At 36.8% G+C, this 26,909-nt stretch overlaps 5 protein-coding genes across 5 annotated transcripts; 2 read left to right on the plus strand and 3 right to left on the minus strand.

Moving 5' to 3' along the window:
- Positions 1 to 216: 216 nt before the first annotated feature.
- Positions 217 to 4,808, minus strand: LOC132179433 (ALBINO3-like protein 1, chloroplastic). The gene is made up of 11 exons (XM_059592161.1): positions 4,287 to 4,808; positions 4,078 to 4,188; positions 3,921 to 3,995; positions 3,695 to 3,755; positions 3,231 to 3,304; positions 3,031 to 3,135; positions 2,586 to 2,693; positions 2,032 to 2,135; positions 1,719 to 1,925; positions 1,217 to 1,583; positions 217 to 723 (listed from the first exon to the last, which is right to left on the minus strand). Exons 1-11 carry the CDS (start codon positions 4,626 to 4,628, stop codon positions 640 to 642), a joined length of 1,638 nt encoding a protein of 545 aa, XP_059448144.1. The 5' UTR covers positions 4,629 to 4,808; the 3' UTR covers positions 217 to 639.
- Positions 4,809 to 6,268: 1,460 nt separating this feature from the next.
- LOC132178841 (photosystem II core complex proteins psbY, chloroplastic) lies at positions 6,269 to 7,071 on the plus strand. The gene has a single exon (XM_059591404.1). The coding sequence runs from the start codon at positions 6,392 to 6,394 to the stop codon at positions 6,983 to 6,985; it is 594 nt and encodes a 197-aa protein (XP_059447387.1). The 5' UTR covers positions 6,269 to 6,391; the 3' UTR covers positions 6,986 to 7,071.
- A 3,142-nt stretch (positions 7,072 to 10,213) lies between these two features.
- Positions 10,214 to 11,045, plus strand: LOC132179940 (uncharacterized). The gene has a single exon (XM_059592761.1). The coding sequence runs from the start codon at positions 10,275 to 10,277 to the stop codon at positions 11,043 to 11,045; it is 771 nt and encodes a 256-aa protein (XP_059448744.1). The 5' UTR covers positions 10,214 to 10,274.
- Positions 11,046 to 13,262: 2,217 nt separating this feature from the next.
- Positions 13,263 to 20,492, minus strand: LOC132177540 (uncharacterized). The gene is made up of 6 exons (XM_059589908.1): positions 20,182 to 20,492; positions 19,511 to 19,578; positions 17,885 to 19,412; positions 14,443 to 17,250; positions 13,909 to 13,963; positions 13,263 to 13,698 (listed from the first exon to the last, which is right to left on the minus strand). Exons 1-6 carry the CDS (start codon positions 20,330 to 20,332, stop codon positions 13,548 to 13,550), a joined length of 4,761 nt encoding a protein of 1,586 aa, XP_059445891.1. The 5' UTR covers positions 20,333 to 20,492; the 3' UTR covers positions 13,263 to 13,547.
- Positions 20,493 to 21,518: 1,026 nt separating this feature from the next.
- On the minus strand, positions 21,519 to 25,008 carry LOC132178757 (very-long-chain 3-oxoacyl-CoA reductase 1). Its single transcript, XM_059591289.1, has 3 exons — positions 24,027 to 25,008; positions 23,782 to 23,851; positions 21,519 to 21,922 (listed from the first exon to the last, which is right to left on the minus strand). The coding sequence occupies exons 1-3, from the start codon at positions 24,662 to 24,664 to the stop codon at positions 21,668 to 21,670; spliced, it is 963 nt and encodes a 320-aa protein (XP_059447272.1). The 5' UTR covers positions 24,665 to 25,008; the 3' UTR covers positions 21,519 to 21,667.
- Positions 25,009 to 26,909: the final 1,901 nt, after the last annotated feature.

Below are 26,909 nucleotides of genomic sequence, written 5' to 3' on the forward strand. Positions count from 1 at the left end.
CATTTCAAATTCCAAATCCTGTGGAAGGAGTTGGCTTCGTTGTTTTCGGAGGGGCCTCTATTGAATATCTTTCCTTGTCATGCTCGCAATTTACACCGTCTTTAAAAACTCTTGGACCAAGTTTCTTCGTGTACGCCAAGGCATTGAACTTTTTTTTTTTAATTATTATTATTGGTAAAGGCATTGAACTCGTTTACTTTTGGTGCTAAATTTGCAGTCATGAAAATTGTCGATTCATTTTATAATACCAAAAGAAAAACAATATAAGGAAAAAAAAAAAAAAAATCTATATTTCACTTTCCTGCCGATAAAGATGATATACATGCCCTTGCGTCGCAGTGAGGATGAAAAAGTCATTGATGCAGACCACTTTTGGATTAGGGCTCTTGTTAAATGGGTCATATAACCAGCAAGATCTTCTGGTTCAGGCATTCATCTGCTAAAGCAATTATAATGTAACCCCAACAAACCACAGATCTCTCAGTATATTAAGACGAACTCCTCCTACCATGGATGCAGAATTGATTATTCAAGAACTGTGTACTTCTGCCGCAACCAGGACTGTATTTCACTTAACTTGCTTGCCAATGTTGTTAATACTGAAACCAATCGTGACATCGGTTCCCGCCTTTCAGCTGATCATTCCCTTCTGGCTTGCTGTGTGTCTTCTCCAGAAAGGTTGTCATCCTTCGTAGTCGTATTACTGTATACATCAACTGTTTCCTGAAATATTGTGAATTTGCCAATTGCGTTATAAGAAAATAAGTTTAAAATAATGAAAGCAATTATACAGAAAAAATAATCATCTGAGATCATTTCAATGAACCGAGAAAGAAAAGGGATATAAAGGAGAAAAAAAAAATGTTTGACCATGAGGCGTAACTTCAAGATCGTTTAAACTGACTATACATTGACATAATGATTTATCTTGCTAGTGAAGCTGAACTCTGTTCTAACTTTAGTTGGGTTACACTTTGATTTGCTTCAAAAAGATTCTAAGTCAAATGCAATGGGATATATGACAATTCAAAACTCCCCCTTCGCTTTTCTTTTCTTATGAACTAAATTAATTCAGACACAGGTAGCTTAAATAAACAATTGTTAATGCGAGCACCAGTATAAATGCAGTACACAGTTAACAATTTTATCTATAGCTTAAACAATAATAAACAGGATTCTCACTACTGTATATTTATGAGCAAACTTGCTACCATACCTTTTCCACGTTTTCATAGGATTGCTGACCATCACTCCAATCAACCTTGGAATTGGTAGAAACTTTATCATTTTCCATTCTAAACATGGGCGTCATTTTCTGATCTTCCTCCGAGTCCTGACCAGATAGATCACCATTTACAACTCCAACATTGGAAGAACTGTGTAAGGTAGCCACAGACTGAACCTCTTCGTTACTTTCAGCAACTGAGTCAGCTCCAGCCCCATTTTCCCTCCCAAGTAATTTGGCTTCTCTCTCATGCCCCTCATTGGTTGGTTGAGTTCCTTTAGCCGCTGCCTCTTCAGCTTTCCTCTTTTCTTCTTCTTCTTGTCGTCTTCTTGCCTCTTGCTCCTTTATCTGTTTAAATCTGGAATATAAAAGCAGATTATCACTTACCAAAAATAAAAATAAAAATTTGCTTACCCAATAAAGGCAGATTAAGACCGCAAGTATCACCCATAAAATGCATAGTAAATATAAACAGGTATTAACAAATATTAACCTTTCACCAGGAGGTAACCCCTGTGATTTCAACTTTTCTCCTTCTCTGGCCTCCTTTTTGGTGGAACCCAATTCAACGACTGGCTTCGGAATCTGGAATTCATCATTCTTGATGATATCTTCAGCTAATGTACTCGCTGAAATGTTTGCACCCCCTAACTTCTGAAGCCATACTTGTTGAGCAGTGCTCAATATATTATTTGTGAACCTGCATAAGCATAACTGAAATATTCAAAAAACCATAAAATACTACCTGCTTAGGAAAAAAAAAACATCTCTTGTAGAAAAGAAGGGCTTTCTTTACATATGCTCACCAATAAAGGCTTAAGCCAGAAGGAACCGAAAGAGCAAAATAACCAATCATTAGAGGGAGGAATTTTGTTATCGCTTGAGAGCTCTTCATGTTTGGATCGTTATTCTGAAAGTTATTATAACACATGTTAATTGATAAATAAAAAATAACCTAGTACCAGGGAGAAAAAAGTAATAAGAAATATTATATAAAAAAGGTGAAAGCTTACTACACTCTTTTAACCATATTGGATGCACATCTAAAGACAAAATAATTGAATTTTAGAACATTCCTTTTCATTTCTATGATTTCTTCATATATAATTATTTTTCTTGTAATATTTGAAAACCATAAAATGCTTGATATTAATGGCAGCACTAATAGAAGGTAAGATGAGACAGTTGCTTGGTCATGTACAACAAAGACCAATTGCTAAAAAGACAAGAAATGATAGCCAGCGACTAAAAACTGACTCAGCCCTATACAGAACAAAGAGAAAACAAAATATTATAAAAATGTGTATAGCTAGTTATGTTTGAATGTGATCATGCTAATAACACCTGGGTAATGACTGACCTGTGATGACTGCATAATTTGAACAGAGATGTACTGTGACAAAACCAGCAACACGGGCAAGACAAGATATGCCAAGGTGTCCGACCATCCAAGGGGTGGATGACCATCCTGAGAAAACAAAAGTAATCAATACCGGAAATTCATTCCACAGGATTCAAGATAGGTAATAATTAAGTATCTAATGCAAGCAACTACCAGAAGCATCAACTTAAAACAAAATGGAACAACAATCATAGTTAACAGCAAATAAAAGATCTGAAGCGGATAAACATGGAAAAACATACATCACTGCTGATGTATTCAATGATAATTGAATGATTGATTGTTATTGAGCTTGTAAACCAAATAGCAATATGGCTTCAGCATATATTGTATAATTCAACATTTTTATTAGAAATTCTTGAAAAGAGAGCAGGGTCGTTAGATTTGAAACTAAGATACTTACCACAAAAGGGAAAAGCCAAGAGATGCCACTGCCATTTTGTCGAGAAGCAATGGTAGTTGGACCAGCCAGGGAGGGTATCCAGAAAAAGCCTTCTGTAAGGAGTCCCTTTAATATTAGGCACAAGCATTCAATTAGATGTGGATAGAAATCAAAAGCTACCACAGGTTACCGATAATAAATCAAATGACAGAACATGTTACCTCATCCGCCACATTTGAAAGGGCCCTATAGAGCCCAATCCATACTGGTATTGTGGCAAGTGTAGGTAGGCATCCTGGCACAACAGGGAAGGAAGAATATTAAAGCTTTGAAAGCAAAAATTTAATCAAAATAAACTCTGTTTCTCCCCCCCTCCTCCTCCCTCTCAAGTGCTCACTAGAAGATTTGTCAAATGGGTTGTTTCGGAAATTGCCAAAACAGCTACTTATGCAAAATGCCGTACTTGCATTGAATTCAACGATGTTAGAAATGCCCATGTGCCAAGTGATTCAATAATTGCAAACTTTAACCCATTTCTACATCCAAAATTCTGTAACCAAAATGAAAGACCCGACCCACAAATTTTATGCAGAAAGATGTCTAAATAGTTACTAGTATTCATCAAAACACTTTAGTAAAATTGCTGCAAATGAATGTCAAACATCAGTAACATTAGTTTAAGTACCTGCCAGCGGGTTTATGCCAGCTAGTTTATACAACCGAGCCGTTTGTAGTTGAATTTTTTCCTGCAGATAAACAAAGCATCAGAGCTGGTCATTCAAAAAACAGATATAGCTCAGCTTTGATCCCCTAATTTTAGTCATGTTCCTCGTCTGATTTTTTTTTTTTCTCAAAAAGAAAAATCTTCATTAAGAAACAATAAACCATGTTAAAGAGCACAAAAAATTCACCTGATCTCCAGCATACCGTTCCTGAATAGCCTTTACCATAGGTTGCAAGGAGCGCATAGCCATTGCCGATTCCACCTTCACACAATCATATCACCATATAATCCATACATACATACACAAACACAGATACATACATACATACATAATATTAAAATACCTGTTTCTTTGTCAAAGGAAAAGTGGCAGCCTTTACAATAACAGTCAATAGTATTATAGCGAAACCATAAGCGTACGGAGCGTGCACCGTCGATAGCCCGTCCTTCAGAACCTAAAACACAGAGAAACAATGCGTTTTGGGGAATTTTCTTTTACGGCATCGTTTAACATCAGAGAAATGAGTTTTTTTTTTTTTTTTCTTTCACCTACCTTGAGCACACTCTCCATGTAATAAGTGATTCCCGAGAGCCAATCACTGCTCTGTTTGGTCGCGTCGGTAACGCCGTCGGAGGACGAAACGGCGGCGTCCGCAATCGTGTAGAGCACGCTCTCGGCTCGCCCAAACAGGTCCCTAACCAAGCTCTCCGCCGTATCGGGGTCGGGGAAGAATCCGGGAGAGTTGAACCCGACCCGGGACACGACCATAGAGCCCCGGAGAAACGGTTTGTAGTTGTGGTAAGTTCGGTGAAGGAGGAGAGGATGGTTGGAGGAGGTCGTTGTTCGGGCCGGAAAGGAGGATAGGGCTAGGTACGGTGTAATCGCGGTGGCCATTTGTGCGCGTTTGGTTGTTGGGAAAAACCCTAAGAGCAGAGGTTTTTGTTGGCAGCTCTGCGAGGGTGTTTGGTGGCAGTGAGTGAGGTAAACAAGTAACGATTGGTGGATCTGGAAAAGTTGTGGGGGAGTTGCTGGTCTCCACTTTCTTTCCAGTTCGAGCAGCTTGATTAGAAAAATCTGCTGATCTTTTTCATGCGACGGTGTAAATAGGTACGCGTGGGCAGGTGTATTAAAATCGTTACACTCGCGTTGCTCCAAGTGAAGACTCGGTGTTCAACTAGCATGAGACCATTGGTCAACATAAAAAGATCTTCAACATTTTTAAACCTACCATATATTGGTTGTACGGATCCCATTTACATCTTATTTTATGTTGTAGTTTAATTAATTATCAAAATTGAATTTTAAAGTTGACTTACTTTACATACTATTATTAAAATAATAGTATGTAAGCTAAATTCTTGTTCAATTTTGAAATCTTACCACCTTTGACCACAATTGATGTACTATCACACCGTGGTAAAAGACCGACATAGTGCGTCTTCATAATTTCATGACTTGGTTGTAGGTGACACAGCCAGTGTCCAAACAAGGAGATGAGACGGTTGGTGTTGGTATGATTGGAAGTTTAGGGTGACACATTTGACATGGCTATCATTAAGAGTAATTTGCTTAGAGCACTCACAACCGATTAATTAAATGTTATTTTGGTTAGTAAGAATGTAAATTTGAATGTTAAAGTAGTTGTATTCAGCTAACTACTATAGCGCAAAATTTGATAAACACCGCAGCTCATCAAATGTAGATTATATTACTTTAAAAATTAGAATGTAGTTAAAATATATATTTTTTTCTTTTAACTAAAATAGAAAAGAAATTTATTTTTGTTTTTGTTTTTTTTTTTTTGAATTGAGAAAAGAAATTTGTTAAGCCCAATATAAATGCTCTTAAATTTTGGGTCTAGTTGGAGGCTTGGTGCCATAGGTTCATGTTCGAGAACTTCCATTCGGCCCTTCTTTCAATTGGGTTTTTGGGAAATAGGATAAAGAAGTGACGATTGGGCTTAAGGCAGCTGGGCCTAATTAATTGATTTATTGAATTGAACCCTCAAATGGTCATTCATGGACCATGACACACTCTCGTAGGGTTTTTTTTTATTTTTTTTTATTTATTTTTTTTTTTTTATGTCTACACAAGGGAAGAAAAAATGAGATTCGAACTAGTAACCTTCATTTCATGAGACGTGGTCCACACTCTCCTAGCTAGTTATGTGCAAAATGTGCATTCAATTAATTTTGTTATTTGGGGGTTATTTATAACATATATAATCATTTTTATGGGAAATAGATGCATCAAAATCATTCTATCGGAAATAAATTCAAACAATATTAAAAACAAGCTTTTCTCAAAGTTTAATTTCAACATTACAGATGATATAGTAAGAGCAAAATTGAGTACTATAAAATTATAATGAATTTTTTTTTTTTTCTTTTTGGTAATTTTGTTTTTGGGAAGTGATAAGAAAAAAGTGGTGGGGGTATGAAATATGAGGTCCATATCTGATAAGACTGATATCTCACCGATCACCCTCTTTGGATAAGAGACGAATCCAAAAGCAGAAATCTATTGGACCTCACATCCTAGCTTGGCTCCACGTCTATAATCCAATTTCCCCTTACAGCCAACCATTGAACCGCACATCTCTTCTCCTCAACTCACAGCTTCTCCATCTGCGCGCCCTCACGAGCAAGAAAACATCAATGGCAGCAACTATAGCAACAATGGCCATGCTCAACGCAAAGTGCTTGAGCAGCAGCGCCACCAAAATGGCTAATCCCACCAAGCCAACCGCGAAGCTTCAGAACCAGCTCCCAAAAGGACTTACCTTCTCTAAACCCATTGAAAATCCCAGCCTGTCAACTTCCCTAACAAGCACTGCCATCGCCGGAGCAATCTTTTCAACCCTGAGCTCTTGTGACGCGGCCTTGGCTGCCCAACAAATCGCTGAGATAGCCGAAGGTGATAACCGTGGCCTAGCGCTGTTGCTTCCCCTTATTCCAGCCATAGCTTGGGTGCTCTTCAACATCCTCCAGCCGGCTCTTAACCAAATCAACCGCATGCGTAGCTCCAAGGGGGTGATCATCGGGCTCGGGCTCGGCGGCTTGGCTGCATCGTCTGGATTCATGTCAACGCCACATGCATCGGCTAGTGAACTTGCTACGATTGCCGATGCCTCTGCGAGCGACAGCAGGGGACAGCTTCTTCTCATCGTTGTTGCTCCGGCCATTCTCTGGGTCCTCTACAACATTCTACAACCGGCCTTGAACCAGATCAACAAGATGAGGTCCGGGTGATTTGTATAATAATTTTGTGGGGGATAATTGGAACAAAGTAATTTGTAATCGTTCCTTATGTTAATGAACCTTTTTTCTTTTTGTTTGCTCCCCTGTTTTTTTGTGTTCTTCGGATGATTTTAAATTGTATAATTAGATCCGATTATCTTAGCATAATAAATTTCTTCTATTTTTAGTACAATAATTTATCTTTTTAATATATATTTTCATATGCATAAAGAATGAATTTGAGTTGTTTAATCCAAAATTAAAGATATATACAGATGAGAGATCGATAACTAGGTATAAGAAATATATACACACATTAAATGTCAATATAGGATGTGATAAAACCCACACAGTTGAAGGGGATTTTTGATAAAATTATCGAAGGAAGAATGAATACCACATATTCACAAACACTTTTTTCAATTCTTTTATTAATAAAAAGATGAGTTTTAAATGGAATATAATAAGATGGCATCTAATTTGATAAGAACTCTTAGCTAATCGCAAAACGGCTCCATCTCGTCTACCACATGCTAGCCAGTAAACTACGCCTTCCTTGCCCTGATTGTTGTAGTTGTTTGCTGGCTTTTTTATTGTGTTTTTGTTATTTTTTTTAATAAGGGTTTGACATCTCCTTAAATCTACTTTCATGAGTAATCTTTGAGGTAAAAGTCTTTATCCTAGCCTTTCGGTCAAGGAGAATTAGTTTCGGTATGAGGGTTTTACTCCCATGGCCGAAAAAATAAAAGTTGGATATATGGGTTACCTATATATAAGATTGAGTCTGCCTAGAGTAAACATGTTCTATAACTGAAGTTTGGACATGAGTTAACGAATGTTGAAGTCATAGATATTACTTGATTGTAAGATTTTTATGTTTTTCTCTATGACATTGTAACCTCATAGCTTTGATTATAATTTATTACAGCTTTATGCTCTATGAAGTAAGAGCTTTATACTCTTGATCTCTTTTCAATGAATGAATATGAAAGATTCCCTTAAAAAAAAAAAAAAAAAAAAAAAACTTCAACCTTATTATTCTAATCTAATACAATTTATAATTCCCTTTCATCTTATACATATCCTTATCCCTAACAATATGTTTCATATATTTAATGATCAATTCCAAAAAAAAAAAAAGAAAAAAGATTACATTAAGGATATGATGCATCTGGCCTGAAGTGGACGTAGAAAAAAGTACAAAGAAAAAAACAATAATGGGGCCTAAATTTAAGCTGGAACAAGCCTAGCTAGCAAGCTACTCAAAATGAATTGGCTCCGCTTATTACTCATTTAGAGCTCACTCTTTGGGCATAAACTTTAATTAATCTCGTGCCGAAATTTTGTCATATATATATATATATATTGAGCAATCAAAAGCTTGTAGGTAATGGAGATCAACTAATTATTCTGAAGAATATTGGAGGGCTAAAAGTGTACAGTGAATCAATGATTAATTTGCATGTGATCCTCATCAACATGGTGTTGAAAATGTGCGCATGAACTAGAATCTTACGCCCACCGGCTACTGTTCCAGAGTCATCGATCGGAACCAACACGATAATGCAAAAATCGGCTCGACGGTTGGACCTTTTTTTTTGGGTGGTGGAAACAATTGAAGTGGGGCGGCCGGTGTGGCGTTCTTTGAAAGGATGATATCTAGCTTTGACTTCCAGAGTGTTCCGCCGCCGCTCATACACGTTTTTATCTAATTGGTCTCCTCCATATTGGACACAAAGTTATTTAATTGATAAGCTATAATATTTTTCATCAATTGCAACATGCACTCTCGATTAATTTTCCAATTTTAATTAATGTCAAATTATTACATTGTCAGATTTTTTTTTCTTATGATGATCATGTTAAATATGATATAAATTAAAAAAGAAAAAAAAATTATAAAAGTGGAGGGGATGTTCTAAGTAATTAATCACATAATTTTAGAGATTAATTTGATTACTCAATTAATTTAAGTTTAGATTAGAGATTTCAAAATTTTGATTAGTAAAATAAAGTTTGATAAATTTATTACTTGAGAAAAAAAGGATGATAATATATGCCTATAAATTGGCCGACAAAAATGAGGTTATATGTATATATATAGTTATAGTTTTTGAATAATAATAATGCTACTTTTGAGGTGTTTCTCTTACTTCAAGCATGGTTCATAGTTTTATTCATTTGCGTTAGCTCAGACAATAATCAATTAATTAAACTTTTGGCACGCTGTATACATGGACATTAAAATAAACGGTTCCGATAGCGATTTATAGTGTAATTAACTGATCAATGGACTAGATTATCACCCGTAGCTATCGGCGTTAATTTATCCCCCACCTTATATTCATCCATCACGTTTTAACTAATTAAATAGCTTTGATCTGATCACCCGAAAAATGTTACAAAACAATGCCACTTTGACTAGTGCACGCCCACTACCGCCTAGATGAGTAGGGATGTTCAAGCGGTTATAACTGGTGGTTATTGGCTATAAACGCTAACTACAATCATTTTTTGCCGTTATCGATTTTTAATAACCGCAACTGCAATAGCCTAGGCATTTTAAAGGTTATTTTATAACTGGCAATTAGTGGTTATTCAATCCAATAACCGACAGTTTTATAACCGTTTTTTTTTTTTTTTTTCTTAAGTGTTTTGGGCTTTTAGTCAACTTATCTTTTAGGCTTATTTTAAGGGTTTAAGACCAAAATATTCCAAAAAAAAGATTTTTTTTTTTTTTTTTTTTAAAATGCTGTTTTTTGGGTCAACCAATGTTTTTAAATAAGGCTTGACTCAAAACATCACATGCCACATTATATATTTCACAATTCACATGCATAGTCATGTTTAATACCAAAATGACGTGGTTTTAAATGTTATATATATATATATATATGAAAGCGATTAGCTATTATAACTGCCTTACCCTACCCTCTAAAATTGCTAACCGCAGGGGCCCTAAGCGGTTAGCGGTGAAGACGGTTAGCTGTTATAACCGCTTTACCCTACCCTCTAAAATTGCTAACCGCAGACACCCTAAGCGGTTAGCGGTTTTTAATAACCGTATAACAAAGCAATTAGCGGTTGTCAAGTCGGTTATAACCGGCCCATTTGAACACTCTACTGCCGCCATATGTCCCTTCCTCGTTGGCCGGCTCATGAACCCAATATTCCTATTTTGCCTTTCTTTTCTTTTCCATACGCTTTTTCTTTTCTCATGCAACAAACACTCTCAAACATTGGCGCCGGCGAGAAAGTTTAGAGAGACAGAGAAAAAGTTTGAAGAAGCTTTCACGCAGACATGAAAATTAGCACGCAAACAAAACCACCAATACTCAGAAAATGGTTCCTTCTCTCTCTCCTCCTGTCTGTCCCTTTCTTTCTCCTCCTCATCTCTCTCCAACCCAAACGCCAACACCGGACCACCACCGACCCAGCACCGGAAAAGCCGAGTTACGGATCCGGAGACCTGAAAATCCGACCCGGATACGCTTCATACGAGTCCTACATACAGCGCCAGCTGAAGAAGACGCTCAACCCAAAACTCAGAGAAGTATGGACAACCCGTGACTGGGATCGGAAAATCCAAGTGTTTGCACTATTCTTCGAAGATTTGAAGCGAAAGCGGCTTCTCTTGAACGAGTCGAAAGCGCTCTGTATTGGTGCTCGAGTCGGTCAAGAGGTGGAGGCCCTGAGGCGTATCGGCGTGTCCGACTCGGTGGGGATCGACTTGGTGCCGAGTCCTCCGCTGGTGATCAGAGGAGACTTTCACAACCAGCCCTTCGACAACGAGACCTTCGACTTCGAGTTTTCCAACGTGTTCGATCACGCGCTCTACCCGCACAGGTTCGTTGCAGAGATTGAACGGACTTTGAAGCCCGGCGGGGTATGCGTGTTACACGTGGCGTTGTCTAGACGGTCGGATAAGTACTCAGCTAATGATTTGTACAGTGTCAAACCGTTGGTGGAGATGTTCAAGGGCTACGAGGTTGTCCATATTCGGAAGGTTGATGGATTCGGATTGGACACCGAGGTTGCGTTCAGGAAAAACATACCGATCCAACGGTCCTGATTGGGTGATTTTCGTGGCATTTTTTTTTTCTGTTGTTTTTCTCATTACACGTTCTTAATTCGTATTACTTTTTCTTGAATTAAATTATGATTGTCACAAATGAGTTCCATTTACGGTATTTAATTTAAGTCGTCTAACACTTACTGATAATACAATTTTATTGAAACTATTTTTCAACCTTAAATCAATAGAAAAAAAAAAAAGAAAAAAAAAGAAAAAAAGAAGGAAAGATAAATTTGGCTAATAAGCAACGTCCATTAATTTAGGGAAATTAAATCGAGCATACTTGATGAATAAACATTTCCTCCTTTTATAGGCTTATTGTTCTCATCTTTTCTAGATAGGGTTTTAAGGTTTTTGTCCATTCTCTATCGTAATAGTGGAAAATTCTCCCCCGTGAATATCGAGAATATCGAGTGCTTATGTAGGCTCGTAGGGTGGTTTAGGATGCCACATATACGTGGACTTAGGTGGTTACGTGGCATGGTGAGAAGGGGCCGGGGGGATTGTGATGGAGTGTAATAAGTGTGTCCTAGACTCCTAGGTGTGTTATAGTGAGCTTGTATGGTTATAAGGAGATTATAATAAAAACTGTAATACCACAAGCATGATTTTTGTTTGTATGATTGTGTTACTTGCTAAACAATGAACGAAAACTTGAAACCATTCTATTTGCCCATAAAGTTGGTACTTTGTAGACTTCTAGTCTTCTTTTACATATAACTTAATTGGTTTGATTCAAAATTTTGGTAGTAAAATGTGTCTTTTTGGACTTCTCTAGAGCTTGTTTCTTCGATCTGTCCTTCGAATTTCCTTCTCCAATATGCAGAATGATTGTATATTGTTTTGGCCGGTTATTAATTAAGTAATTGTACGACGTGACATTGCAACAACATTGAGATAGGCATCACCATATATATATATATATATATATATATATACAAGAAGTCCAATTTGTTTTGGCCGGTTATTAATTAAGTAATTGTACGACGTGACATTGCAACAACGTTGAGATAAGCATCACCATATATATATATATATATATATACACAAGAAGTCCAATTTTAGGTGGAAATATAAACCTTAATTAAACTATATTTGGGAATAAAATTCATTTCATGGTCGATATATTTTACAATATTATGGTGTATGTATATGTTGTTACAATATTTAAAATTTTAAATGAGGAGACAATATATTTAAATAATATGTCATAATATAAATCGTTAAATATAATAAAAAAGACGTACAAATAAACCGAAAACCTTCAAAATCGTTTTTTGACCATAGATATACACCAAGTCATCTACTGATCATATATATAATGCAGCATGACTATAACATTGATTAATGGGAACACAATCCTTGCTTTCTTTCAAATTTTACTCATAATAATTTATTTTGTTATAAGAAATACGATCAAAGAGGACCTAGTAAAGGAAAGAATATGCTGGCGTCCAGTTCAACTGGGGCCCAAAATATGATACTTAAAGATAATTAAGAATACTTTAGGTGAAATTAACGCAAAGATAAAGGAATAAAGTATTTGCTTAAACGAATAAAATGAGTTGGTTGAGACTTTGTGAGACAACACGAAATTTCGAGATACCTTTCATCAAGCACCGATACTTAGGATTATCAAAAAGCACACCATGTGGGGGCAACATTGCCAATGGGACCAAATAATTTAACTATTTTTCATGATTGAACATGATTTACTCAAAAAAGTTTTATATTTCGATCAACAACCTAGCTCTTACCAAGGTTTTATATTGTAACGGCTCTATTTGTTATTGTTTCTTATAATGTATTTTTTGTTTGAAAAAAAAAATGTTATGATCATGATATAAAAGTTGAAGCAATATGGACCTTGGATGACAATGAATGGTTAGGATTTGAAAAAAAATTTGTGGGCAATTTTTTCCCCATTGCCGGGGATCCCAATCCGTCCCCCTGCACCCTACAAGGAACAAAATCAGTTTTTAAATTGAGAAATGATTGAGGTTATAAAGAAATTACACAACTCCTCCAACTATTTAATTGTCAAATTTATGTATTATAATATAGTTAAATTTACTACTTCCATATTTAGCACGTGCATGTTTCATTAGATAAACAAAGTCAACCGGGTGACTTATGATATCATCAGTATTAAAATTCCTGCACAAGAAGCCATTTAGTGGGGTACAAACTGAACATCTTTGGCGTATAAGTCTATTTGGAGAAGCATTTTTGCTAAACATTACCAAATAACTTCAAATACAAAACATGTGCTAATCACTCAAAACATGTTTAACCAAAAAAGCAAAAAACGCCCTCTGGAAAGTGTTTTCAAACCAAAAATATGTTTCAACAAAAGCGGGAGCCGTTGTTTGATCTTTTCTTGGCCTAATGCCATTCTTTCTCAATTGTATATAGAGCCATGCGCAGCCTACAGTGAAAAATATGCAACAAAATTGAACACATAGAACAGAAGCCAACGACATCCAATCAAGAGGGCAATTACAGGTCAGCCTGACTGTCTGGAACAAAATCAACAGGCTGGCTTTCAGTGTCCTCCTGCTGTGACTGAGAAGCTGTTAGTTTAGCCTTCTTGTATCTGCTGGAACTTCTAAGGACTGTATCTAATGTAAAACTCTTTTCACCTGAAGAGCTGTTACAAGGATAACCAAAAGAGATTAAGTTCGAGATACTGACCCTTGAAGATATACATAACATTATCACCAGACAATATTCTATGTAGCCTTGAAAGTGGCAAGAAATTTCAAATGGTACACGAGAAGCTAGCTGAAGTAGTAAATTCCAATAAAAGACATGCATCTCACAGGGAAAAGGTGTGTATATGTGTTGTTATTAAACTTACAATGCTTTTGTGATGCTTCTTCGATCACCCTTCTTTCTTTTTGAGTCATAAGATCCTGGGGAAGTTTTGATTCAAATGGAAAAATTAGCTCCAATATAAGCTCAGACCGCAAACAGAAAGCAGCACAGATCATGAGGATAATGCCATGTATGTTATGAATGGCAATTAAGGAACATTTCACAATATTAGCGCACATATATAGGAAGTTTTCAAGCAATTGAGAAATTGCTTAAAGTCACATCCAATGCACACTTAGATATAAAAAATCTGGAAAAAAAAAAAAAAAAAAAGAGTTTGCGGGACAGGAAATAGCATTGTTGGTCTATCAAGTCTGATTAGCTAAGCTATGGTTACCAACAGTTTGACAAGCTCAACCATTAAGAGCGATATTTGAGAAAAGACAGACTGAAAGTCTGATATTCCTATTCATTTAGCCCAAAGAGATGCAAGAGAACATATGCGATGTATAACACAGTACACTCTCATGAAACTAACAATATTAGGCACTAGACATCCAGACGGGATTTGAATTACCATTTCGTGGGGAGTTCAGATTTGCATTGCTTTCCCCATCAGAGTAGTCAGATGAAAATGAATTATCGGATGGAGTTGCGGTGCTGGCATCAGAATTGACCATTCCATCTTCATCTTCAGAACTCCCACTACTATCATCCTTAAAAATTGCTCCTAATTTAGCTAACAAGTTCTTGTCTTGTTCCGAGTTATTTACAACTTCCCCAATGTCATTAACAAAAGCTTTTCCAACACCCCAGGCAAGACCTGATTGAATCTCATTACCCAATTTATTTTCGTGAACTATATTTTTAGAATTTCCCAAGTTAGACTTTGATACGGCAAATGCTTCACTTTTTCTCTCTGAATTGATACTGGTGTTGGAATCTTTGACTACACTGGGCCTTCTCACATCTTCAGGAATGGAAGTGAACTTATCCGACTTAGTGGATCGTGGAGTTTTCATCCCACTTCTAGAAACTTTTAGAAGCTTCTTTTCAGGGTGAAGCATGTCCTCAGCACATTCATCCTTTGATAGTGATTCTTGCAGTTGGATTGTGCTAGAGTTGCCAGCTTGAGATTTTCCTCCACTCCCTTGCTTCTCATTTGTCATTTTACATGAAGCTTCCACCTCCCTTTGATTATCAGCTGAAGGTGTAGGATCTTTAGGACCACCATCTTGAGCTTTTGTTTGCAAATCCAAAAGGTTCTTTGCAGTAGAATTTTGTTTCTTCTTGGATTTCTTTCTCATTTTCTCATCCATATTCTCTGTGTTTATTTGAGTTTTGCTGATTTTCTGCAAGGATTGCACCTCATCTCCATGGACATCACCAGCTTCCCGACCAGTAGCCAGAAGAGAAGTACTTACTGTGTTTGTTTTTGATACTTCCTTTCCCTCTGTTTGAGAAAATTTGCTTTCTTCTTTCTTAGAAATCTCACTAGAATGATCACTATTTACAGTTTTAAGAGGCTCTGCTGAAAATATTTCATGTTCAGAACTTTTACCATGCTCTATACCTGATTTAATTGGTGTTCCTCCAACTAAATCCTCACTTCTAGAAACTTTTACAAGCTTCTTTTTAGGGCGAAGCATGTGCTCAGCACACTCATCTCCTTGAAGTTTGATGGTGCTATAGCTGCCAACCTGCGATTTTTCTCCACCCCCTTGCTTCTCATTTGTCATTTTAGATGAAGCTTCCACCTCCCTTCGATTATCAGCGGAATCTTTATGACCAACATCCTGATCTTTTCTTAGCAAATCCAGAAGGTTATGTGCAGTAGAATTTTGTTTCTTCTTAGATTTCTTTCTCATTTTCTCATCGATATTCTCTGCATTTGCTTGAGTTTTGCTGATTTGCTCCAAGGATTCCATCTCATCTCCATTGACATCACCAGTTTCCCTAACAGTAGCCAAAAGAGAAGTACTAACTGTTTTTGTTTTTGATATTTCCTTCCCCTTTGCTTGAAAAAATGTGTTTTCTTCTTTCTTAGCTTTGTTATTGGAATGATCACCATTTACGTTTTTATGAGGCTCTGCCAAAGATATGTCATGTTCAGAACTCTTAACAAGCTCTATACCTGATTTAATTGGTGTTGCTCCAACTGAATCCTCAGCTCTTCTCTTCTTCCTTTCCTTCTTACCAGATTTCCTATGCTCAACAAGTCCAGTACCATCCAAAAATTTAGAAGTGGCAATTACTTCTTTAGCATTCATGTCTGTTTCAACCTGAACAGGCGGTTTGAACTTTTCTGACAGCACTCCTTTAGGATCTCTATCATGTAATGATTCTTCTTCCTCTTCAACTCTATCGGTCTGATCAGTTTCAAAATTGTCATCATCATTTCCCTTTGTTTGAGAAAACTTGTTTTCTTCTTTCTTAGCTTTGTTACTGGAATGATCACCATTTATGGTTTTATGAGGGTCTGCCGAAGATATGTCACGTTCAGAACTCTTAACAAGCTCTATACCTGATTTAACTGGTGTTCCTCCAACTGAATCCTCAGCTCTTCTCTTCTTCCTTTCCTTCTTACCAGATTTCCTATGCTCAACAAGTCCAGTACCATCCAAAAATTTAGAAGTGGCAATTACTTCTTTAGCATTCATGTCTGTTTCAACCCGAATGGGCGGTTTGAACTTTTCTAACAGCACTCCTTTAGGATCTCTATCATGTAATGATTCTCCTTCGTCTTCAACTCTATCGGTCTGATCAGTTTCAAAATTGTCATCACCATTTCCCTTTGTTTGAGAAAATGTGTTTTCTTCTTTCTTAGCTTTGTTACTGGAATGATCATCATTTATGGTTTTATGAGGCTCTGCCGAAGATATGTCATTTTCAGAACTCTTAACAAGCTCTATACCTGATTTAATTGGTGTTCCTCCAACTGAATCCTCAGCTCTTCTCTTCTTCCTTTCCTTCTTACCAGATTTCCTATGCTCAACAAGTCCAGTACCATCCAAAAATTTAGAAGTGGCAATTACTTCTTTAGCATTCATGTCTGTTTCAACCCGAACGGGCAGTTTGAACTTTTCTGACAGCACTCCTTTAGGATCTCTATCGTGTAATGATTCTCCTTCCTCTTCAACTCTATCAATCTGATTAGTTTCAAAATCGTCATCATCATTAAGGACACCATTCTCAGGCCTGGAAAGCTCAATGTTGATTTCAAGATTACTAAGCTCTTTGACCCCAACAGCTTGCTGGACTTCCAGATCGGCAAAATGACTATCCTTCGAGTTTCTATTTCTTTCTACTCCAACTGCAGCTTCTTCTTTAGATGCATTATTTTTGCTTTTCACGCTGCCCGCCTCAGTTTCACAAATGTCAAGATCTACAGAAGAATTAGCACCATAATCACCAAAAGATCCTATGATTTCTAGAAACCAACATGACTGTCATGTTTCAACAAATGACAAGTAGTGATGGACATGGCAATTATGAGAAATGTAGCTTATAGAACATGGTTATATATGTATATCTTGGTGAATTTACCATAATAAACACACAAATTTACCAATATGAGGGTTTGCATGCTTTATAAATATCAAAACTATCTAGAAAATGATATGAACGTGTATTTTCTTGAAAGAAATTGCAGCATGCTCATAATGATGCACTTTTTTCAGGTTAATAAAGGTGGTTTCTTTTATGATTTGTAAAAGTTTCCGACGTGCCAATTTTTCACAAGATCTATCTGACAAATCAAAGGGATGTTTTCTTCAAACTAAAAATAAAATGAGTAATGAAATAAGGAGGACTCCTCCTAGAGTCATCTCAAATGTGATGTGTCATTTAAAATCACCATTGAATTTGAAATGATTATATTCAATGGTGATTTTAAATGACACATCACATTTGGGAGGATTCTAGGAAGACTCTAGTCCTTCTTATATCATTACTCAAATATAATTAAAAGAAAGCAAGACTACATTAAATCGTATATCAATATAACTGACGAGAATCACCTAGTGAAGAGGACACTTTGTCATTTTCTCTCACTTCACGGAAGGAATCACACTGCTTTTGCTTCTGGTAGATTCCACAAAGTTCGTGAGTCATTACACCCTGAACACCCTTTCCAGGAACAGATGCTGCATGTGGTTCTTTACTTGAATCCTTCCAGTTAATTCCCCCAGTGACCCTGGAACTTTCTTCCTCAACATCTTTCTCAAAAGAAGGAACAGAGGTGACTGCTCGATTAAGAGGATTTGAAGATTTCTTTTTCCTTTTCTTTTTCCCATTGCTTGAGTCAGTCGCCGGCAATACATTCTTGAGTGTTTCAGAAGCTAAGCTGTCTAGGGTGGCGTTTGTCTTCTGTTTGTGCACTAATGAAGAGGTTAATTTATCATTTCCCCCCACTTCATGGACTGGATCGCTCTGCTTTTCCTCCACAGATAGTCCACAAAGTTCAGAAGTTGTCCCACCCTGGACATCTTGTCTAGGAACAGATGCTGCAGTACGTTCACCACTTGAATCCTTGTGATTAATTCCAACAGTGACCCTAGAATTCTCTTCTCCAACATCTTTCCCAGAAGCAGGAACTGCAGAAGCTAATTGAATAAGAGGATTTGAAGATTTCTTTCGCCTTTTCTTACTCTTCCCACTGCTTGAAATGGTTTCCAATAAATGGGAATCCTCCACTGGTTCAGTAGAAATACTGTCTAAGATGGCATTTGTCTTCTGTTTGTCCCCTGCAGAGTGCTGAGATGCACTCTCTGCCTTGGAGATTGCTTTATTAGAATTACAAGTCACAGGTCTCATTTCTTTTAAAGAATCCCAATATCCATTTTTCTTTTCAATATTACGCTTTCTCTTTGCATAAGATCTGGATTTTGAAGTTTCTTCCAATGAATTATTGCATTGCACATCAACGTCATTCTTAAATTTGTCAAGTGCGCAATTATCAAGTTTTTCTGTAACTTCAGTCTCCTTGCTCAGATTATTAGTCCTCTTTATTTCAGAAACTGACCTCTTACTAGTATTAGAAGATGAGCTCCTGCAAGGTTCATCAGCAATATCTTTGTTCCCCATCCTCATATCGAATGGAACTTCTCTACCTGCATTAATTAAAGAGTTTTCTGGGACTATAATATCCTGTTGTGATGCATCTTTGCCAGATCCATGAATTGGACCATCTTTTACTTCTAAAACTTCTTTACCAGAATCACTTGAACCATACTTGTCAGAAATAGGAACCTTCTCTTTCGCATTCTGGTTGCTCCCAACCGGTGGCAGAGATAAATCATCAAAATTGGATGCTCTTTTGAAAGGACCTTCATGAGGAAGATTAACCCTATCAAATGAAGTACTATTCTTGATGCCAAAACAGGCTAACATGTTGTTAGAAGCAGGAATACAGGAATTTTGATTTTCGCCCTGCTCCACTGAACAAGAAGCATCAACACAGAGAAACCAACTATTTTTTACCCCATCAAAAGCACTTTTTACAAACATGGTATCTGATAAGTGATAAAAGTTTCCTTTGCGCTTTACCTGCCAATATTAATAACACTTTGTCAACGTAAATAATATATGTATATTCAACAAACATGATGTTCAACACTCTTATTCTGCATGTTAAAGCGGCATACCTTTAAGGCATGGATTTGTATCTTCCCAATGCTAGGAAAACACAGTGGATGTTCATAAAGAATTTTCTCTGCACGTAATAAAACATGGATAGGTGTCATTAGAAATAGAAATTCACAAACCATAATGCTCACTTAATTAGTAGACTCATTTTAAGCACTGCTGGCAAGTAATTGGAACTTTTGATCAATCGTTGGGAGTTGCATAAACCAAAAGAATGAAGAACTATAAGGTGCACACAAACACATCCCCAAACGGCTTAAATGACAATATACATCTCTGCCTCACTGGCAATCAGCTTCCAAAGGCCTTGACTTTCTTCTAGTTCATCCATTTGGGTAGTTCCAGCTTTTTGACAATGTATCCAGAAGACAAATAATGGCAATATCATTCAATTTAACTTTTTTGGTCTCAAATGAAGATTAATTTTACTCCCAATGAAGTTAGTTCAAAAGAAATTAAATTACCTCACAAACTACATTATAACCAATCTTTCAATTAGACAGTTGAGACTAATTACTAGGGGCGATCAAGCATAGAAGATTGCAATTTCAGCTTCCAAATAAGAACCCTAGATTGCGAACAGAGCACTACCTCTCAGAAAACGATTGAATAAACAAACAAAAATTAAAAAGAAAAAGGAAAAGCTGAAGGTGATGAAGAATTAGGTTACTTTTGAGATCGGAAACAGTGTCGGAATCCGAGACGAGTAAGGCCAAGTGGGTGTCAAGGCTGGTGTCTACGAACATGACGTTGTTCTGAGACGCTTTGTTGATACCATCGGAACCGGATCTTGATTCCAGTTTCTCCATTGATTGGCTCATCTGAGCTGATGAGAGGCCTTCCTCAAGTTGAATGAAGCAGAGAGAGAGACTCTTTTGATTGTTTTCGAACAAAGCTTTGTTTGTATGGCGGCAGGCAATGTGGTCAGAACTCAGAAGCTAGAACAGAACCGCAACAAAGGTTTTTCAAGAGACTCACAGGGACAGGACACCGCTTTTTGAATCAAGGATAAGGAAGCCCGTTAGTTGTTTGATCGTATAATGTTTCTGCTTGATTGTCAACGAGCCCTAGGCCCAAGAGCCCAAGAGCCCAAGAGCCCAGGTGAGAACTCCACGAGCTGGACCAATGTTAATCAATTTAAATAGACGGCGTTAAAAGATTTTTTTTGAGAAAAAAAAAATAATTTCCTCCTCTACGTTTAATTTAAAATGATTAATTAATATAATCATTTATATAATTCAATTCAAATTTCATCTAATATATAATTTATACAACACCATCACAAATCCATCCAATCTAATCCAAGGTATCATATTCATAGGTTAAATTTATAAAGATTTTATACTGAATCCCAACTAGAATTGGACAGCAAGTTTACATAGCTTTCATTATGTAGTTTCAGGAGTAGACCGGAGCTTTTCATAGTCAAGATTTTATTTTCCTGCATCTAATGGTATATATATATATATTTTGACATGTCCACACAACTACACAAGGAAAGGGGGAGGGAAGATTCAAGCTAGTGATCTCTGCTTCATGAGACGTGATACACAGCAGACTGAACTACCCATTATAGACGTTATTTAAAATATTTAAATGACGGGAAAACGTATTCACCATGTGTTAATATGTACACCATTAAATACAGCATAACAAAACCGTTAACAAATTGAAATGGAGAGAATGCTATTCCGAGTCCCATTCGCCTTCAACTTCAATAGACAAAAAGGAACCGTGTTAAATTTGACTGTCCAACATACAGGCTTACAGAGGGAGCTGGATGCATGTTTAATTACGTTCACGCAAATTGGATTCCCTTGCATAAAAATTGAACGGTAACATCATGAAAAATAAAGGCCTCAAAAGTGATGGCCAGCAAAGCCATTGGTATAAGCAACTCTGCCAACAGCAAACATATTCTAATTCGCCAAAAGTCGAAGGCCAAATTAGTGTGAACGGATTGGCGTGAAGAAATAGAAGAGAGAAAGAAGAAGACAAAAAAAAAAATAGTCCATCATAAAACCATGCAAACTCATAATATTAATGAAACTGAAAGGTGAATTCCAAGCATACAACCAGTATTCTCAAGTTTAATCTACCAATCTGCTTATTCTAAGCAGCCAAGCCTGCCTAAGAAAAATAGACCAAGATATCGCCTATTCCTTCTTCCTGGAGTCCTTGAGCTGCCCTCTCTTTCGAATCCCAAGGCAAAATCCCAGGCGCCATTGGTCAACGACAGACTCCGGCAATGAGGCGGCCAAAGCCCAGAGGAGCGTATGGGGCCAGTAAGGTGTGCAACGGGGCTCGTACCCTATCCGACGCAGACCTGCCCGGGCATATTCGTCTGCTGATGGAACAAATAGTGAAGACCTCTTAATTGATGCCATCTTTGTTGCCACGTACAGAGGAACCTGCGTCCAGAGAGTTTATCAAAGAAAATGAAACAAAGCTTATTTCTTGAACAAATTAGCTCCCCAAAATTTGGATGATAAGAATATTCACAACATGTATTTTTTTCTTTCCCGTCTCAAAGTTAGATGCTATTGAGATTGTCTTTCCTTCTCATTTAGAAGACAAAGCATAAAAATTTAGATGCACAAGGCAGGACAAGTCATGAACTAGATAGTAGGGAAGAAAGTGATGATGCATATTGGTATTTCGCTCCACTCATTTTATAAGACCACATCGTTACTTACGCATTTCTCATTGCCTAACTTGACATCCTTTAGGGTCTTAGATCCATTTTTTCCCACTCTATTATTACTTAAAGGAGATGTCATTTGTTTTAGCAGCATATAACCATCTCATGATATTTCCCCATTTTGTTACTTGTATGAAGCTACCTCAAACCCTCCCAAATGCACTCAAAACTTTTACCGCACTATCCAGTCATGCAACCTACCCAACATCCCATCTCATGTGATGCCAATCAGGTGGATCATTTTGAACATATAAAGGAACATAACCAAGCAACCTTTTAGAGGAAGTAAAAAACGAGTGAATACTAACAAGTGGAAAATTAAAAGTACACATAAAGAAAACTAAATGGTGCCAACAAAGAATAAAAAAATACCAAGCCCAACTTCTTGTGGTGGGCATTTGGGATGGAGGGGAGATGTGGAATGCCAAAAATCAAACACGTAGAAGAATTAATATAAAATCTATGACCTCCATAAGATAGGAAGGTGTAAATAATAATTATGATCGGGGGCCAGTGTTTAACCTTACACTTATCAATATCATGATTGAATAATATGTGAAGCTCCCAAACGCCCTAAAAGTATCTTTTTTAAAATAATTTAAGAAGTTTGCATGAAGGCTACCATCTGTTCTTTAGCCATCATTGCCTTCAAAACAATAGAAATAAAGAAAAAAAAGAAAAAGAAAAAAGAAAAAATTGAGAAGGCTCCATAAAGGAACTATTTTTTCTTTTGTTTTCCCTACAGTCCATGGCTAAAGTAACAATCTACTAATCCCTCACCTCTTGTTTAGAATCATATACTAGTACAAAATGGAAATGAATGACAGGTAAACTCTACCTAATGAGCCTAATAAACAAAACAAAGCATAGCAATTTTGTCTACTATATAAAATATTAATCTGAAAAAGAGAAAATAAGGAAAGATGACGTTTCCTAACATTCTAATAAGCAAATCAGGTTGTGAATAAATTGAGTTTTCTCATTGCACTGAGATACGCGTGTTGGACAACAATGGGCCATGCTTATATACTCACCAATCACGGCCACTTCCTTCTAGCAACGGCACAAGTCTGCTGTATTATACCACTGGATTTCTTGGGTGGCTGAACAATGACAATCTCTTTCGAAGGTCAAACAGAGAAATATTTAATGGCTTGGTGAAAGTTGAACAGGCTGTTAATTTGGCTACACAGGCCCCTAAAAGTTGTCTTCTTTAACAATATTCTCAACAATGAGCAGACACACCAATCGAAAGGTGAAAATGAAAATCCACCATCCATGGTTACTGAACATTGAAGTTCTTACTTGGCAACTAAAAAACAACACAACCATCACAAGGAGAAGGCCTAAAATATAAAGTAGATTTCGTTTAATATAATTTGAACAAATCTAAATATTGGATCTCCATCCTTTAATGTCCTGTTCATGATCATTACTGTACGACGAAGAACATCGAACTATACTGTTTTACATTAAAACTGGATGCAATGATACTATGATATTAAACACTATATCAATACAAAGAATTCTCCCTAAAATAAAGCAATACCATCTGAGAGGGCTCAGTACCTGACACTGGACGTCGATCCCACTTTTCTTGTATTCAACATAGAGACACCTCGAGAATTGATCAACATACCTGATTGCAATTTGCAAACATAAGTAAGCTCCTTTCACCTCATATACTATAGGATTAATTAGATTCAAATACATAAATTGGACAAAGAGAGAACTTGCTGGTAGTCTTGAAACATAAACAGAGATAACAAAATTCAAGAAGAAAAAAAAAGAAGAAGGCAAATTCAAATGCTTACGCTTTCGTGGCAGCATAAACAGCATAGAGAGGATCCGAGGGGATCACAATAGCAGCCCCAGAGCCAATATTTACGATTGCACCCCTCTTCCTCTTGAGCATCCCAGGCAGAACAGCGTGAGTAACCTTTGAAGTAGCTTCAACATTGATCTTAATCAAATTCTTCAGCAGCTCCTCATCCACTTCGTGGTAAAACCTGGCATACGGGTACGACATCCCAACGTTGTTGATCAGAAGCCCAACATCCAACCCTTCAATGGCTTCGCTAATCCTCCGAACACCCTCGGAAAGATCACCAGCAAAGTCCACAACAACGGTCTTGATCTGGGTCTTACCGTACTTGGCTTGAATCGAATCCGAAACATCTTTGAGCTTGTCCGGATTCCGACCCACCAAGATCAGATTAATCCCTTTACGAGCCAATTGAAAAGCGAAACCCTTGCCAATACCGTCAGTGGGTCCGGTAACGAGGGCCCAGGACCCGTACTTCTTGAGGTTCTTAGCGGGTCTGAGAAAATTGACGTAGACCCAGTTGAAGAAGGCGAGAGCAAATTTAAGAGCCGAGAGAGAACCCAAAGTGAAAAGAACGAGAACCCAGAACGGCTGACCTTTGAGCTTGTCCATGAAACAGAGTTCCATGTTGGAAGAGAGTGTGCTTTTGATTTGGATCTGAGAGGGAATAGTGGAATGAAATGGGTTTTATAGGAGAGATTAATCACCGTGAATCACAAGAGATTCAGTGGATTCGTGGCTGCTACAGTTGTTTGCAGATTTGACAAAAAGCGAGGGACGGAGTTACCGAAAACATTCAATTCTTGTCAGTGACGATGGAGGATAGGCTAGGACAGTTAAGAGAGCAATAGGTATTCAATTTATGAAAGCGGGAGAGAGAGAGACGACAGAGTTGGGTGAAGTAGATGAGCGGAAAACAACCACAATTATGAATTAACTACGAACGTGGGGTGCTCTGTTTTCCATACTCTCCAACCTTAACCATTTGTTCGTGTAGCCCAATCGATTGGATACTATACTACGCCTCATAAAATACATGGCAAGAAAAAAAAAAAAAAAAAAAAAAAAAACTTAACCATTTGATGAGTTTTAGCGAACCCCGGCTTTTCCTTTCCCTTATTTTTATACATGTAAATATGTAATTGAACAAAGCAAAGATAAAATATAAAAATAAATAAATTGTGTAATCTCGTTTTCATTTCTATTTGTGGAGAGAATATGAGTTTCCATTTCACCATAATAGAATAATAGATGGATGAAGCCAGGCTAAAGGAGGTTGATGGTTGAGTTTTTAGTTTTTTTGTGGAGAAAAAATAGTAACTCGAGAAGAGATTGGGAAATTGACTCCACTTTTGGTTGATTGTTATATATCAATATCCCAGTACACGTTTTGGCCAAATTTGTTGCTTTAAAATGCAAATATATTATACAGCCTAATATATATATATTCAACTAAAAAGCAAAAAAATACCCTGTAAAAAATGTTGCCAAGCCAACTTGAAATGAATTAGAGTATGCATTTAACTTAAATCCGGATGGGCCTTAAAAACTCAACTTTTGCAGCCCCCAATCACCAACTGTCACATAAGCAAAATGCACAAAACTTTCTACAGCCTAAAACACTAGATTTTTTTTTTTTTTTTTTCTTCCTTCCATTTCTTCTTCTCTCCCATTTATTTTTCTTCCTCACATTTCTTCTTCTTCCTTCTTTTTGTCATTTAACAGAGAAAGAGTAAACCTTCCATTTAACAGTCATCTTCTCCAACGTTATGGTGATAAAATTCTTTAAGGGTTAACCTTCCATCTCTAAGTTTTAGATTTGAATCAAAAACCGAGTTTTGTGGCATTACAAACGAGTTTTAAGGCATTAAAAATAAGTTTTGAGATATTAGAAACGATTTTTGAATCATTATAAATGGATTTTGGGCATTAAAAATGAGTTTTTTAGGCTGGGTTTTGTGGGTTTTTCGACGGGTCAGGTGGGTTCTCGTGGGTTTGGCCATGGGTCTCACCAAACCCATGGCGTGCGTCAGGCAGCTTGGATTTTTTTTTTTTTTTTTCATTTTGATCCAATGCTTTTGTTCTCGGTTTTATTTTTTGCATTTTTCTTGAATGAATGAGGTGTTACAAGGTGATTAGATGCTGCAAAACACTATTTTTAAAGTCTGACCCTATAGTAGGGGCTCTCTTAGAGTATATATACATTTTCTGGTAAAATCAGAAGTAGCTGATTTGCACAAATTTATAAATGATTTGTCATTGTAACCATGTGGGTCGGTTACATTTAGTTTTTTATGAAAAAACTATCTATAATAATTCTAAAATCGTATGTACAAGTTTTGTTCGTACGAGTACGACTTAGGGCAAGGAAACTCCAAAATTGTGTTACCATTTCCTCGGAAATGTCATCATCCTACTATTCTAAACTGCCCCCTCACTTAATTAGGTTAACAGCTACCAACTCAAAATTAAAAAAAAAAAAATTAATTAAAATCAGGCCAACAACTTTTGAGAACAGATCTTAAGGGCAACAGTAGACCATTTTAATGTTTGAAAATGTAATTTGGGACCAATGCTGGAGTAGATTAATATGATTAGCGTTCCCATTAATTACTCAATAGCTCGTAATTAAAGCTTTGGCTGCTATCTTAAATACGTGAGGGCTACAAGTGGTTGAGGCAAGAGGCAAGAAGCAAGAGACCAGGCTGCCAGCTTCTAGGAAAAAAAATCATTTTTGGTCCATTTTGGACTGGAGGATATCTAGTTAATGACTAGGATTTTTTAAATTTCTTTAAAGAAATTTTTGAACCACAAATATACCATGTGTCTTTCTAATAAAAAAATAAAAAAAATATTACTTAAAAATTTTAAA

Source organism: Corylus avellana, chromosome ca4 (assembly GCF_901000735.1).
Source record: "Corylus avellana chromosome ca4, CavTom2PMs-1.0".
Lineage (NCBI taxonomy): Eukaryota > Viridiplantae > Streptophyta > Magnoliopsida > Fagales > Betulaceae > Corylus > Corylus avellana.

Excerpts from the sequence above, each read along its gene's own strand:
- LOC132179940 (XM_059592761.1), top strand. The coding sequence starts at position 10,275 with ATGAAAATTAGCACGCAAACAAAACCACCAATACTCAGAAAATGGTTC.
- LOC132178841 (XM_059591404.1), top strand. The coding sequence starts at position 6,392 with ATGGCAGCAACTATAGCAACAATGGCCATGCTCAACGCAAAGTGCTTG.
- LOC132178757 (XM_059591289.1), bottom strand. The coding sequence starts at position 24,664 with ATGGAACTCTGTTTCATGGACAAGCTCAAAGGTCAGCCGTTCTGGGTT. Across the intron at positions 23,852-24,026 it reads GTTTATGCTGCCACGAAAGC|GTATGTTGATCAATTCTCGA; the intron begins GTAAGCATTTGA and ends AATTGCAATCAG. Across the intron at positions 21,923-23,781 it reads GGATCGACGTCCAGTGTCAG|GTTCCTCTGTACGTGGCAAC; the intron begins GTACTGAGCCCT and ends CTCTGGACGCAG.
- LOC132177540 (XM_059589908.1), bottom strand. The coding sequence starts at position 20,332 with ATGAGCCAATCAATGGAGAAACTGGAATCAAGATCCGGTTCCGATGGT. Across the intron at positions 19,579-20,181 it reads CACTGTTTCCGATCTCAAAA|AGAAAATTCTTTATGAACAT; the intron begins GTAACCTAATTC and ends TATTACGTGCAG. Across the intron at positions 19,413-19,510 it reads TACAAATCCATGCCTTAAAG|GTAAAGCGCAAAGGAAACTT; the intron begins GTATGCCGCTTT and ends TAATATTGGCAG.
- LOC132179433 (XM_059592161.1), bottom strand. The coding sequence starts at position 4,628 with ATGGCCACCGCGATTACACCGTACCTAGCCCTATCCTCCTTTCCGGCC. Across the intron at positions 3,136-3,230 it reads TTTCAAATGTGGCGGATGAG|GGACTCCTTACAGAAGGCTT; the intron begins GTAACATGTTCT and ends CTAATATTAAAG. Across the intron at positions 2,694-3,030 it reads CTTGGCTTTTCCCTTTTGTG|GATGGTCATCCACCCCTTGG; the intron begins GTAAGTATCTTA and ends TTGTTTTCTCAG.